Below are 16,522 nucleotides of genomic sequence, written 5' to 3' on the forward strand. Positions count from 1 at the left end.
CTGTATTTCGTACTAACTACTGATTTACTCCCTTGTTATGACTGGCATATCTGTGATACGAACAACTTTGATGTTGGAATATACGGCAGACCATGCGCGGAGCTTAGGATATGGATTGGTATGGAGAGGGGTGATTGGGCGGGACTTGTGCACCGCCTGGGGCTGTCGCTAACGTTACGTTCCTCTTGCAAAAGTTTCAACATCGTTAGAAGCTATGACACAATAAGACGGCCAGACAGAAAGCTTTTAGCTGTCTGAAGTGAGAGATAACGGCAAGTGGCCGGATGACCTTGGAGGGCGTGGCTTTATAAGCTGTGTGAGACACCTCCTGGCGTGCAGCCGCGCCGCTCCCGATATGCAGAAGTGTAGCTGCCTGCTGCTGCTGGTGCTGGCTGTGGCGTTCTGCCACGCCGGCCTTGTCCGTCCCAGGAAGGTCCCCAAGCTGTGGCGGCCTCGCCTCTCGGGCAGGATCGTGGGCGGGTCTGCGGCCAGCATCTCGCAGTATCCCTGGCAGCTCTACTTCAAGGCGTAAGCATTACGAGTTTCTGAAGTTCTGTCACCTATTGCGCACGTTTATTAGGCTATGTTTACGCTCACTGTTAGCACATAGCCGGCACTGTCAGGCAACGATGAAACAACCCCATCACTTCCTGGTGGCACAGTTACTCTGAGGTGTTGGTGCACACCCCGCTGATTGCTGCGATCATAGGCACACGAGGATATCAGCCTAGGTTGTGTTTCGAGTAGCGACAATCGCCGGCTGTCCTGAAACTTGAGTGATTGGCTTATCCAAGATTACTCTAGTCATGCCCTTGTTGAGTGGACTGCATCGTTTATGCGGCTACTCCGCCGCCATACATCGATATGTACAAGACGAGGGCATTTGTCAGGATACCATATATTAGCGCTCCTTCCTGTTCTATTCGCTTGTGGAGCGAGGGAAGAAATGCTTAAATTTTATAACACCCCACTCGTCACTTATCTGCTTTTGGTGTGTGTTCACCCCAGGTAACTGACTAACAGATCAACAGAGAGTGCAAAACTGCTGCATTGTCGGATAACGCAAAAAAAGTAATAAGGCCCTGTGACTCCTGATTGAACTGCGGTGGCAGTGTTGACATTAATTGGTTCAGAATTGATCCCTTTTAATTAAAAAGGGGTGCACATTGATGTTATATTCAGCTATTCAACACAGATGCAAATGTTGCACATAAAATTAATTAAGAAAGTGACTTGGTATTTCAACTACTTGATTGAAAACAGATGCAGTCGATTAGCACAGATTTATTTTAACTTTGTTAGTATAAAGACGCCATTTCTCGTCACCAGTAACGACACAGGATACGAATGGTCGTGTTGTTCACAAGCAAGCAGAGATGAATGTATGGCCGTCTGTTGATTTTTGTGATCTTGGTTTAGAGCATGCGGTATTCATATACCCGATTTCCGAACCCTCCCCATTGCATGAAAATCTCGTACGAAGGTGGAATGACCGCAATTCACGAGTAGAGTTCTGACACTCCACTCTTTTTTACATTCGTCAGACATCAGCAAAAACACCCTTTGAGTGCGTTAGCGTCACTAGAATAAATTACTGGGGGTAGAAGCGGACCCTTACTCTATGACACAGCACATCGGTGTTTGGCTGTACAAGACTGGTTTATTTTCTGTATTGTTGTCAATGAAGCACACTGGTTTCCATAGACTGTGACATGACAATTTCAGGACAACCGTCAAGATAACGTATTACGTCCTGATTCGCAGAAATATCACTGAACACAACAACATCAAATTTAAATAGAAGGTTCTCCACGAGTTTGTTCTTACATCTAGACAGTGAAGCAATGTCTGAGTTAGCCAATATTACGTCAAATCATCCGATTTCGGTTCTAAGTTCGGTACTATTTAGGACGACAATCACGTCTACAGAGGATGGTTGGTTTTTGTGACAAGAAATGCAGAAGATTAGTCAAGGTTGCTCGTGTTCACAGTGGACGCAATCTTGTGATCCAATAATTTTACGCCTCTGCCAGCGGCATTTACCTTTAGTTGAGATGTGTTGTCAGCTGCATGGCTTCTCTTGACCTCTGAAAATCCTATAAAAAGCTAATAAAAATCTTGACTGATTTTGACAGCTGAAACAGCCCTATGTTTCTCGTTAGGCGAGAAAACATGCACTCATCCCTAGTCTGGAATATATGGCGATATACACGCCCATAGATGGAGCAGTATGTATACTTCAACGTCTTCTCAGTTCTCGCAAGGACAATTAACTACGTAGCTGTTTCATTCTCCACTACTGGAGTTCAACGGCTCTTCAGCTGATTTCTAGTTGAATTTCAGCCAAAGTGAACGCAGTGTTTACATAATATTCCTCTTTTGGCGCCATGCAGGGCGTCATGCGTCCTGTTCTACGCTTGACGCTGGTTCAGAGGAGAGTTCTCGAAGTTTTCGGTATTCTGTCTTTCGTATTAAAATCTCTCTCCCCCCACCCCCACAGGAGCTGTGTCCTTTCGTGCTTCGCAACACGGCCTTCTAAAGCCAATGGGAGCGTTCCTTTCATCTCGTGGAAACTACCCTGGCCAATCGCGAATGGTGTACCTTCAAACTGCGCCATAGTCTAGCCACTTCTAGTCCTTCCGAGATTATGGCAGCCAACTGGATATTCTGTTCCCGCTCCTGACGCCTGAAAGTTACACATGTAAATCACGAGAGCACCATGGATCTTTCACGTGATCAGTAGATGCTACTTTCTTTTAACTGCATCTCAGGTTTGTTTGTATCCATCTGGCAATTTTCCAACTCAATTTTCTAAAGAATTTCTCTGTCAGAGGCAGTTCTGGGCCATCAGCTGCACCCTTCGATGTATTGCCTGGTGAGTTCGCTGTCTCCCTCGCCACAGGTCACCCCTGTTAAAAGCCTTTCTTTGTATGCGGGCCATGGCTGCGCAACCTGAGAACGTCCCATACTCAAGCGTACCTTCCAGCAGACTTTAAAAAAAAAAAAAGGTTCAAATGGCTCTATGGGACTTAACTTCTGAGGTCATCAGTCCCCTAGAACTTAGAACTACTTAAACCTAACTAACCTAAGGACATCACACACATCCATGCCCGAGGCAGGATTGAAACCTGCGACCGTAGCGGTCGCGCGGTTCCAGACTGTAGTGCCTAGAACCGCTCGGCCACCCAGGCCGGCAGATTTTTTCACGTTTTTGCTCATTGACATGTAGAACGTGGGTTCGGTGTGTTAATATTGTCGAATCTAGTGTCATACCTTTTTGCATTACACACAGTACATTTTGATAGGTAAATCTACTCACTATCACTGAAGTATGTCATGTGATATATCAATCTACTCGTTACGACGTATAAAATCTCCTGTAAGGGGTGACATTAACATTCATTCTAGTTGCCACCTTACACAGTGACGTGTATCATTGTGGATTAATGCGTTTGAACAGTCTTCATCAAACCCTGAATGTCATTTCGAACGATCCTTCTTAAAAAGAAATAACCATTCTTTTGATGTGCTCTGTCCAATGGCGTTATCCTCATTAATGGCGCAAATATTTCTGCCTGACTCCTCGGCTATCAGCCCTCTATTAAAATTAGACAGAAGATCATATCGGTGATGCTCCGATTTCTTCATGTAGCACATCATTTCCTAGGGTCCATGTGTGGGGCGGCGGATGTTTAAGTTTGTAAAAAGTAATTGCTCTATTGCTGTATAAACGCTTGCGTGTTGAATCAGTTTCTAGCTTTTAGAATGTTGTTATTGCTGTCTTTTGCCGTTCTCAACACTGGCTCTCTATTTACTCCGTGACCCCCAGAAAGTGATTTAATAAAACTTGGAGCCAGTAAATAGATATCCTAGTGCCCACTTTACCTGAGAATGTTCTTATAGCTGCAGCTTATAGCTCTGAGGAATTAGGAGATTGTCCGGGATTTCTAATCAAAAACGGTTTTCCAAAATAGTTGAGTATATTCTGAAATTCACTAATAAAAACCACAAGTATCCCTACAACCTAACTAACAGAACAGTTCAGAGTCGAATACGCTGATGCAACTATAAATGTCCGAATCAAATGTTAAAAAGAATGCTCGCCAAAATTTGATGAAAATATTTCATCAAACGCCACGCTAAATATTTGGTAGAATGACTGTCCCGCGACGGCACGTGAAAATACGACAATACGCAACTGAAGCTAGATAATCAAAATCATTCCAGAATTAACACTTCACATATAATGTTTTCATAGTTCCGCGTATCTCTAGTAACTTAATACGGCACCCGAGGCTGTTGGTAGCAGATACACTGATGCGACGCGACTACCGGCACAGATGGCGTGTCATTCAGCGTCTGGAGAGAACTGGGGCCTTGCTTCCTCGCGCAGTGTTCTTATATATAAAGCCGCGGTGCGGACGGCTGAGGGATCGCCTGATCTTTCCGGCTCTCTCGACTAGCCGCTGGGCTAGTAACGCACCACTTCAAGATACATAATAATTTATAGCTTCTTTGGCTGATGGCCGCGGAAGCTCTTAATTTAAACGTGCATTCAGCACGCAGGTAAGTATTGATAATAAAATTTTGACGTGGCTAAGTTAAATACTTTGGGCGAGAGAATTAATTAAATTGCCCTGCACGCACTAGATGAGCTCTGAACTGGCCCTGTTGAGATCCGCTATCGCTATAATTTTATAGGTATTAAAAAGAAACTTTACACATCTTCATAATCATAGCGGACCTCCAACCTATTTAAATCTAAACATCCTAGCCTTATTTACTAGCCTACTTAATCTATCTTGCTTCCTTCAGTTTTGAGACGAAAACCAGAAAATCATGAATTTCCACTAAAGTCTTAATTTATGAAATCCAAAGTACTGTTTTTATTAAATCATTATGAAAGATGAATCTAAATATAAATTTTGAAGTCTCTAGCTCTGTTCTGTTGCGCCAATGATTTTTCCAGAAAAACGTCCAAATCTCGGAAATGGCTGAAGTTATCGAACTGATATTTAACACACATTAATTTAGTATTATTTCTGACATGCTAGAAAAGTTTTAGTTCATTTGCTTGATTTTTAAGGTATTGCGCAACATTTATGACGTCAGAGCTAGTTACAGCAGACTGGCTGGCACACAACGGAAACTGATGTGAATTTACTACAGCGTGAGTAGGCTGCTTCCCTACATCACCCTCTACTTAATTTTTTTTTTGTTTATGAATGTTAATGAATGAAAAAAAAATTTAATTACAAAAAGGGAAGCAAGAGTACAGTTTAACTTCCTATGAAACATCAAAATTGAAATATAAACCTGTAGAAACGTTAAAGAAAACTGATTACCTACATTAATTATTTAAATTGTAGGCATGTTCACTGCCTTTTAAACAATGTCATTACTCAAATTTTTACAGCAAAGTCATGAAATATTTTGGCATACATATTGCCTTAGACAAATAAACACATACAAATTGAAAAATTATCTTAGATCCATTAAATACATTTGTACATACACAAATTCAAAGAAAATAACATGACACATAAACAGATGATTATTTCTTAGCAGTCTTTTCTAAACCTGAAAGAAAAAGTTCACAAATAATTTTTACACACGTGGTTGTAGCCGCTTTGGCTGGCGTCCTACACTTCCATTCACAAGGGTAGAGGAGGGGAAGTTGCTATGGTGTGCGTCCTTCACGTTCTCTCTAAATTACATGGGGGAAAGGGGAGGGGTCACTGTGAGTTGTGTCCAAGTCACTCCACGCTTTCACGCAGCTACCAGGCTGCCATTATCTGGTTTGTCCTGTAGAACAAACAAAAAGAGTGCCTCAGACTCTGTTCACTTAATATCTAAGGGTGGGTCACAAAGAAATGGGGATATATACATTTTATCTTCCAATATTTTGCTGGAACAAAGTTAACAGAACCTTTTTAATTTTTCTCTCACGGTTACTTAATTGTCATAAAATCGTTAAACAAATGGCTCAAAACGCCGTTAGTCACGTATTAGAGAAAATTTATGCTCCTAAGGCATATAATCATAAATCATATTTAATCTAAATTTATTATTTCTGGGCCGGAACACTGAACCAATGCTCGGTACATTCCTGACAAATCTGCATCTTATTTACTTAACTGACTCATCTCTGATTACCTTATTCTTAGAGATAGTATGAGTATGATTAGTGGTTGTTTTCTCAGCTTCTTTGTACATGTGAGTAACTTTTGGTAACAGTATAATTGCGAGTGTTCAAAACACACTACGTTTAGTTGACTTCAAAATCGACTTATTGGTCCTCTACTGTTGTCAGTTCCACATCTGCAATTATGTACTTACTTACTTAGAAGTGTATTTATGCGGAGCTAAAATAATGTTTTACGTCTGTCATTATGTACTTACTTACTTTGCTAGTGTATGAACTTAGGTAATACTCACTCCATTTAAATTTAAAGCATAGGATAGCACATTTATTTCATATCTTTAGTGTATTGCAGCTGATCAGTTTGCTCACGTGGCAATCCATTTCCACTCGATCGGACGCTGAAACCTCATGTAGTCTCTCTCGGACCTACCACTAAACTGCATCAAATAATTATGGACGAACGTAATGCTAAATTCCTTAAACCTATAGGACACCATGAGCTGCTCCGTCTCATCTAACATAAGGGTACCTATGGTCGCATTCACGCCTCCAACTCATAACCTCAATACGTGTAGGTGTATCCTGTCACACACTACACTAAAATAATGGCCAGCTCCAACCTTATAAATACTTCAGGGACGTGTCCTTCACGTCTCAACCACAAATACTGCCCAATTCCATCACACTGCTTTTCCCTGCTACACCAGGTGAGTTTAATCTTACAACTTATCTGCATATTTTTCCTAACACTAAGCAATCTCTTTTACTATTTCTTAGTTAGCTCTAATGCATACACTAGGTTTCACTACCACTTCAGATCCTGCTTGTACATGAATTCATATATCTTTTTAAATTACTCTTGGTGGACCATTTCCAATAAAACAACACTTTGTAGTTACTATATTACCAGGGTACTATACATAATTGTTACTCAAATACATTTGTATCTTAATTACGTCATACTTCTCTATTGTTTGTCACTATTAGGTTTGTCACATTAGGTATTTTTCGTCACTAATCGGTAGATAGAATGGTTACATAACTCATGGCTTGATAGCCATGACAGAAAATTTTCATGTCTGGAAAGAAGAGGTCGAAATTTTTGTGGATAGGAAAGAGGAAGAATGAGTGAGACCTGAAAGGGAAAGAAGATCTCACACAGCTGGGACTGCACAGCTGCCACACTGTGTAGAGGTTACAGAACAACCTCCTCCCTACAGCATTCATTGGTTTAACGCTGTACTGATAATCATACCGGAAAATTTAATGTTGGAAAGTAGATGTCGAAATTTTTGTAGATAGGAAAGATGAAGAGTGAGTGAGACCTGAAAGGGAAAGAAGATCTCACACAGCTGGGACTGCACAGCTGCCACACTGTGTAGAGGTTACAGAACAACCTCCTCCCTACAGCATTCATTAGTTTAATGCTGTAAAGAAGAGTTAGAAATTTTAGGTGGATAGAAAAGATGAAGAGTGAGTGAGACCTGAAATGGAAAGAAGATCTCACACAGCTGGGACTGCACAGCTGCCACACTGTGTAGAGGTTACAGAACAACCTCCTCCCTACAGCCTTCATTAGCATAATGCTGTATTGATAGTCATAACGGAAAATTTTAGTATTTGGAAAGAAAAGGTCGAAATTTTTGAGGACAGGAAAGAGGAAGAATGAGTGAGACCTGAAAGGGAAAGAAGATCTCACACAGCTGGGACTGCACAGCTGCCACACTGTGTAGAGGTTACAGAACAACCTCCTCCCTACAGCATTCAGTGGCTACCTATGAATCTGCCAGGTCGATCTGAAAATACTTTATGATGCCTTTTTAGAACCTGTCTCAGTTCTTCCTTTTGATTGCCTGAAATCCTACCGATTTCCTGCAATTTAGTTTCTATTTTGTCTAAAATAATTGCTTCTTCTTCTTCTTCTGTATTCAGCTTATTGTTATTAAGAGTAACACCTTCGTCCCAATACCTCCTATTTTTCAGAACTCGTATAGGCAGCTCCCAAGTTTCATGATCAGTTACTACATGTTTATCACTAAAAGGTACTATAATTACTCCGGTTATTGGCAAGACCATTTTTAACTGGCTTCTTTCAAAGTCAACAACACTCTGATATTTTGACAAGAAATCTATGCCAATTAAAACCTCAATACTGAGATTATTTACAATTAAACATGGATGATCAATTAAATTACCATTAATGTTAAAGGGTAGTAAAGCTTCGTGCTTTACCGTTTTTGACACCTTGCCAGTAGCACCAATTATTCTTAGTCCTGATACCCTCATTACAGTAAGTTTGTCTTTACCAGGTAATGCATCAAAGAAGGACTGAGATATTGCACTCACCTCACTTCCACTGTCTAAGAGACAACGTACATTGATACCCAACATATTCACTATTATTATAGGGTGGCTTATTCTAGGTTGTACAGGTGGTTCCTCACATTCATCTAGTAGTTCCTTTTGGATTTGTCTCCAACTAAAGTGATCGACATCTGTCTTCATTACATTTAGGTCACAGTGTGTAGGGGTTTCCTGAATTACATTTTCAGCTGCCTTTTCCAGTCGGTCTATTAATTTTAAATCGAAACACCGCACGACTTCATTACATTTAGTTTGCTGAACATGACCCAAATTACTGTAGTCTGAGCGATTCTGCGCCTCCAGACCGGGCATAACATTAGTTACAGCTAAACCACTTTCACCATTATCGTCGGTTTCCTTCTCAAGTGACAACTGGTCACAGCTACTGGGTTCATCGACCCCAAACAGCCTACCCTCTACATTCCCACTTATCTCCTGTCCTAAATCTATTAGTACATTATCAACATCCTGCACAGGCACTTTAGATAAGAGCACATCATCCTCATCATAAATATAAGCATGAATTTCTTCTGCTTCTTCACCTGTCAATTCAGTATTTTGTAGCTCATCCCTACTGTTACACTGCTGCGCCTTCTCTTTCTCTTCCCACTTAGAAAGCGTCTCTAACACGGTATCTATCAAATACTGTGAGTGATCTAATATTTCTGTTGTATCCTTAGGTGCTACCAACATTTCATCCATCTGTTCAGTTTGAGTATTCTGATCTGTCTTACCAATTCCCTTAACTACTGGCTTAGGAAAAGTAACCGCCTGGTGAGCGCCAGTGTCCTCATAGACGGGAACTAGTTTTCCTGCCTATGTCTACTACTGTTTCCTTTAGTTTCATTATAGTTAGCTGGCATAGCCTTACTTTCCGTACTGTTGTTTACATGCATATTTCTGTTTGGAACAAAATTATTATCTCTTGGATGCCATTGTTGGTTCTGATAATTATTTCCCCAATTCCTATCTCTCTTAGGATGACGAACACCTACTGTTCTGATGTTTACATTGCCATTTTGCTCGTTCCTAAAATTACTATTATTATTATTGGCATTATGGTTATTACGTGCTTGCTCCTCATTGGCAGCAACACGTTCTACACGTTCCAAATATTCAATGAAACGATCCAGATTGTCTCTAGGGGCTGATATAATTCTAGTTTGCCAGTACCATGGCAGTTTAGCTTCCAGACCTAGTATAATCATTTCTGGTTTTAGCTTTTCCGCCAAATGTGACAAACGCGAAATCCATGACCTAGCAAACTCTTTAATAGATTCCTTACCTGCATTGAAGCGTTTCCCACTCCAAAATTCTCTCAACACTTCATTTTGCTTATTGCTAGACCAATACTCATTAATGAAAGCTGTTTTAAACTCCGCTAATGTTTTACACTTTAACATAACATCAGCTGACCAACGCATGGCGTCACCTGCTAAATGGCTTCTAATAAATGAGATTTTCTCTCGCTCAGACCAAGTTGGTGGAATCACATCTTCAAAATCATTCCAGAAATCTAGCGGGTGGATATTTTTATCTGGATCGAACCGCAAGAACTGCCGACACCCGATAAAAGCGGCGTTTGCAGCTACAACTTGTTGTATACTACCATTACCAGAAGTTACTGAAGCTACTTTACTCTCAATGTTAGCAATGTTAGTACTGATATTTTCTACTCTCAATTCAACATTATCTACTCTTTGTACAATATGAGTAGTATCAGTTTTAATTGCATCTACGTCTGCTTGACATATGTTTACTTTAATATTAACATCTTTAAATCTATCTGAGCACAGTTCAGACTCCGCCTCGATCTTTTCTGTTAACTTGTGCTCCAGCTTCGCATCTTCCATTTGGAAGTCTTTGCGAACCTCAGCGACTTCGGATTTTATTGTCTTATACATTTCAGAAAACTGTTGAGCAACCTTTTTCTTAATATCCTCATGATTGCAATCAATTTTATAATTCAAACTGTCTAGATCCTCTTTCAACTTATTGCAACCAGCCTTGAAGGTATCGTCCATTACCTCCAATCGTTTATTAAAATTTGTTTGGCTGGCCAAAATTTCAGACTTTAATTCAGCGTTCATTCTAGCATTACTGGCTGACATTTCAGCATTACTGCTTTTGACCTGTTCACTTATTTCAGACTTTAATTCAGCATTACTGCTTTTGACCTGTTCACTTATTTCAGATTTTAATTCAGCTGTCATTTGTGCATTACTTGCTGACATTTTTGCATTACTGGCAGCTATTGCTTGTAATATAACATTTAGATCAACAGCCCCAGCATCTTTGGTTTGCTCACTAGCTGGCTTTTTATCACACTCAGGTGACGAAAAACTAGCTCCAATACCAGAGTCATCAAAACTAAATGAAACTTCTGATTGATTAGTCATATCTAACTGCTCCTTCTTAAATTCTACCATCTCTGATGACTGTTTCATTTTTAATTCATCAGAGAAACTATCATCCAATAAATTTACAATTTCTACTTTCCGCTTTACTACAGGGGTCTCTATTATTGAATCATTGCCCCTTCCCACACTCCTGTCAGGAGACAATACTTCATATTTCACTTTAACATTATTACTTTCTTGCATATCTACACTCGAACCGTTGTCTGGATTTACAGTTCCCTCAACAGACATAGGTTCTGATTTAAGTTTAACCTCAGTTTCTTTTGGCGGTTCCATCGCCGACAGTCTTTTAGTGCAGGTTAGTAAAATTTTTAACAGTTTTTCACTTAACTTAGTTCCTTCTGCACGACGTATGGCGTTGCCGGCGCGGCGTACCAGGATTCCTGATGCGACGTGGCACGTTGAACTGCAGACGGCTCTCCGACGGCTGTTGTGTGTTTGCGTGGCCCGCAATTGCAGGCTCTGCGCCGGCTGCTCCAGCGGACGACTGCGGTGCAGCGAGACTGGCTTCTCGCGATGCCGGCAGCACCGCTAGACTCAGTGCCAGCTCCGTCAATCCAGATGCGTTGTTAATCCAATTGCGTCGTCCACATGCACACGTAACACATTCACTGTTTTATACTCAGTTGCGTGTCGCATTTCACTCGCGAATCCGAATAGTTAAAAATCACCTTCACTTAGTTGATTTCCCGGCCGATGCACCATATGTGGGGCGGCGGATGTTTAAGTTTGTAAAAAGTAATTGCTCTATTGCTGTATAAACGCTTGCGTGTTGAATCAGTTTCTAGCTTTTAGAATGTTGTTATTGCTGTCTTTTGCCGTTCTCAACACTGGCTCTCTATTTACTCCGTGACCCCCAGAAAGTGATTTAATAAAACTTGGAGCCAGTAAATAGATATCCTAGTGCCCACTTTACCTGAGAATGTTCTTATAGCTGCAGCTTATAGCTCTGAGGAATTAGGAGATTGTCCGGGATTTCTAATCAAAAACGGTTTTCCAAAATAGTTGAGTATATTCTGAAATTCACTAATAAAAACCACAAGTATCCCTACAACCTAACTAACAGAACAGTTCAGAGTCGAATACGCTGATGCAACTATAAATGTCCGAATCAAATGTTAAAAAGAATGCTCGCCAAAATTTGATGAAAATATTTCATCAAACGCCACGCTAAATATTTGGTAGAATGACTGTCCCGCGACGGCACGTGAAAATACGACAATACGCAACTGAAGCTAGATAATCAAAATCATTCCAGAATTAACACTTCACATATAATGTTTTCATAGTTCCGCGTATCTCTAGTAACTTAATACGGCACCCGAGGCTGTTGGTAGCAGATACACTGATGCGACGCGACTACCGGCACAGATGGCGTGTCATTCAGCGTCTGGAGAGAACTGGGGCCTTGCTTCCTCGCGCAGTGTTCTTATATATAAAGCCGCGGTGCGGACGGCTGAGGGATCGCCTGATCTTTCCGGCTCTCTCGACTAGCCGCTGGGCTAGTAACGCACCACTTCAAGATACATAATAATTTATAGCTTCTTTGGCTGATGGCCGCGGAAGCTCTTAATTTAAACGTGCATTCAGCACGCAGGTAAGTATTGATAATAAAATTTTGACGTGGCTAAGTTAAATACTTTGGGCGAGAGAATTAATTAAATTGCCCTGCACGCACTAGATGAGCTCTGAACTGGCCCTGTTGAGATCCGCTATCGCTATAATTTTATAGGTATTAAAAAGAAACTTTACACATCTTCATAATCATAGCGGACCTCCAACCTATTTAAATCTAAACATCCTAGCCTTATTTACTAGCCTACTTAATCTATCTTGCTTCCTTCAGTTTTGAGACGAAAACCAGAAAATCATGAATTTCCACTAAAGTCTTAATTTATGAAATCCAAAGTACTGTTTTTATTAAATCATTATGAAAGATGAATCTAAATATAAATTTTGAAGTCTCTAGCTCTGTTCTGTTGCGCCAATGATTTTTCCAGAAAAACGTCCAAATCTCGGAAATGGCTGAAGTTATCGAACTGATATTTAACACACATTAATTTAGTATTATTTCTGACATGCTAGAAAAGTTTTAGTTCATTTGCTTGATTTTTAAGGTATTGCGCAACATTTATGACGTCAGAGCTAGTTACAGCAGACTGGCTGGCACACAACGGAAACTGATGTGAATTTACTACAGCGTGAGTAGGCTGCTTCCCTACACATGGATCCACTCATTCTCACTAGACTACAAAATAACAATATATAAACTCAAATTTCAAAAGTGAATTACAAACAAAAAATTACAATCCATAAAAAAAGCCACAGCAACCGAAACACCAGTACGCAGAACGAAAACACTACGAACTTACACACCAACCAAATACACTACTGGCCATTAAAATTGCTGCACCAAGATGAAATGCAGATGACAAATGGGTATTCATTGTACAAATATATTATAATAGAACAGACATGTGACGACATTTTCACGCAGTTTGGGTGCATAGATCCTTAGAAATCAGTACCCAGAACAACCACCTCTGGCCGTAATAACGGCCTTGATACGCCTGGGCATTGAGTCAGAGCTTGGATGGCATGTACAGGTACAGCTGCCCATGCAGTTTCAACACGATACCACAATTCATCAAGAGCAGTGACTGGCGTATTGTGACGAGCCAGTTCCTTGGCCATCATTGACCAGAAGTTTTCAATTGGTGAGAGATCTGGTGAATGTGCTGGCCAGGGCAGCAGTCGAACATTTTCTATATCCAGGAAGGCCCGTACAGGACCTGCAACATGCGATCTAGCATTATCCTGCTGAAATGTAGGATTTCGCAGGGATCGAATGAAGGATATAGCCACGGGTCGTAACAAATCTGAAATGTAACTTCCATTGTTCAAAGAGCCGTCAATGCGAACAAGAAGTAACCGAGACGTGTAACCAATGGCACCCCATACCATCACGCCGGGTTATACGCCAGTATACATGCTTCTAATGTGCGTTCACCACGATGTCGCCAAACACGGATGCGACCATCATTGTGATGTACACAGAACCTGGATTCATCCGAAAAAAATGACGTTTTGCCATTCGTGCACCCAGATTCGTCGTTGAGTACACCATCGCAGGCATCGCAGCGTCAAGGGTAACCGCAGCCATGGTCTACGAGCTGATAGTCCATGCTGCTGCCGCAAACGTCCCCATCTGTTGACTCATGGTTCGAGACGTGGCTGCACGATCCGTTACAGCCATGCGGATAAGACGCCTGTCATCTCGACTGCTAGTAATACGAGGCCGTTGGGATCCAGCATGGCGTTCTGTATTACCCTCCTGAACCCACCGACTCCATATTCTGCTAACAGTCATTGGATCTCGACCAACGCGAGCAGCAATGTCGCGATACGATAAACCGCAATCGCGACAGGCTACAATCCGACCTTTATCAAAGTCGGAAACGTGATGGTACGCATTTCTCCTCCTAACACGAGGCATCACAACAACGTTTCACCAGGCAAAACCGGTCAACTGCTGTTTGTGTATGAGAAATCGGTTGGAAACGTCCCACATGTCAGCACGTTGTAGGTGTCACCAACCTTGTGTGAATGCTCTGAAAAGCTAATCATTTGCATATCACAGCATCTTCTTCCTGTCGATCAAATTTCGTGTCTGTGGCACGTCATCTTTGTGGTGTAGCAATTTTAATGGCCAGTAGTGTAGTACCCAACGTACCTTACATGGGACCAGAAGTAACTGGCGCTTGTTGTCACTCAGGAACGGCTCCCCGTGCGGAGCGTCCATCATCAGCAGCAACTGGGCACTGTCGGCGGCCCACTGCGTGGAGGGCGTGTCGCTGACCAGCCTCCAACTGCGAGCCGGCACCTCGACCAGGGGCAGCGGCGGCAGCGTACACTCCGTATCGGGCGGGCAGTCGCACTCCAGCTACAACTCGGCCACCGTCGACTACGACATCTGCGTGCTGCAGGTGTCCAACGCATTCAGCTTCGGCTCCAACGTGCAGGTCGTCTCCCTGACGTCGTCAGAGCCCTCGGCGGGAACCTCCGTCACCGTCACCGGGTTTGGGGCGCTGAGCTCCGGCGGATTGTCGTCGAACCTGCAGGCCGTCACCGTCCAGATCATAGACCGCAACACGTGCAACGCCGCTTACGGCAGCATCACCTCCCGCATGATCTGCGCCGGCGTCACGGGCGGAGGCAAGGACGCCTGCCAGGGAGACAGCGGCGGTCCTCTGGTGTCAGGCTCCACGCAGGTCGGCATCGTGTCGTTCGGCTCTGGATGCGGTCTGGCCGCCTATCCAGGGGTCTACGCCAACGTCGCTAATCTCCGCTCTTGGATCCAGTCTGCTACCGGCGTGTGACGAGACAATAAATAAACACTTTTAATAAACCATCAGATTGTACTTTTCTCAAGCAGAACCAGCTCAGTATCACAGCAATAAAACATTCCCTGCACCATCCTTTTCTTATACACAAACATAGGTCACTCAGTACTACGAAAAATATCACTTCATCAATTATCTGCTTTCTTTTCACGTTCCTTGCCTGATAAAACATGGTCAGTACCTACAATAATCAAACAATGTCTAAAATTTCACTGGTTGGAACGTGCGCTTTCATCACAGAAGAAGGTAATAATACCGGTTTCTCTATGAATATCGAAATGGCAGATATCAAGTAAATCAAGAGAGAAGGCGCATCAAGACTTGTTAAAATACCTGTGCAATTTTACGCTGATTATGGAACAAGCTTTGTTTCTCTTCTACTAGCCTTTTATTGAAGTTCACTACAACGTTAAAATCAATATGAGAAACGTGCACTCCATTCTTTTATCGACGAACTTTCGTTTGACAGGTACACATAATTATTGGCGAGCATCGCTGACATCAGTCTATTGTAGAATTCTAGAACAGGTCTACAGATGTATGGTCCTCGTACTATTATCATCCATGAGATGCCCAGGGTTATAAACAATAGTACTGATTTTGATATTGTGCTCCTTGATTTCCAGACAGCATTCGATACACTTCACAACTTTCAAATAGTAGACAAAATACGAACTTATTCAATATTGCATCAGCTTCGTGACTGGATTCAGGACTTACAACCCGACAGAACTTTGTATGATATTAACAGACGATATCATCAGATGTAACTAACTTCGTGAAAACCTCAGGAGAGTATTATAAGCCATCATTGTTCACGATATATGCAATAATCTGGAGGATGAGGTAAGAAGTTCCGTTAGGCAGTGTTGAATGAATCTTTTGTATAGGAAAATTACAACATGAAAACCGTAGAGGAATGAAGGCCGAGCTTCAGGCGATCAGCGCAGAGACTCCCAGAGTTAATAAACGGGCACGAAAAAATACTCTGCACATAAATGGGCAGCAAGACCTATTGTCGTGTCGGTATGTATAATCCACTATAAACAGTGACTACTGCGGTCTGGGAGTAATTGACCGGAGCGACCTAAAGCAGAAATATCACATAAACCCAATTTTGGAAGAAGAAGCAAAGCAGGAATTCATTAGAACAATGCTGGGGAAATGTAATTCATCCACCAAAGAAACTG

At 41.9% G+C, this 16,522-nt stretch overlaps 1 protein-coding gene across 1 annotated transcript; it reads left to right on the forward strand.

Annotated features, from left to right (window-relative positions):
* Positions 1-355: 355 nt before the first annotated feature.
* On the forward strand, positions 356-15,308 carry LOC126484936 (trypsin delta-like). Its single transcript, XM_050108537.1, has 2 exons — positions 356-528; positions 14,705-15,308. Exons 1-2 carry the CDS (start codon positions 356-358, stop codon positions 15,306-15,308), a joined length of 777 nt encoding a protein of 258 aa, XP_049964494.1.
* Positions 15,309-16,522: the final 1,214 nt, after the last annotated feature.

This window comes from Schistocerca serialis, chromosome 6, assembly GCF_023864345.2.
Source record: "Schistocerca serialis cubense isolate TAMUIC-IGC-003099 chromosome 6, iqSchSeri2.2, whole genome shotgun sequence".
Lineage (NCBI taxonomy): Eukaryota > Metazoa > Arthropoda > Insecta > Orthoptera > Acrididae > Schistocerca > Schistocerca serialis.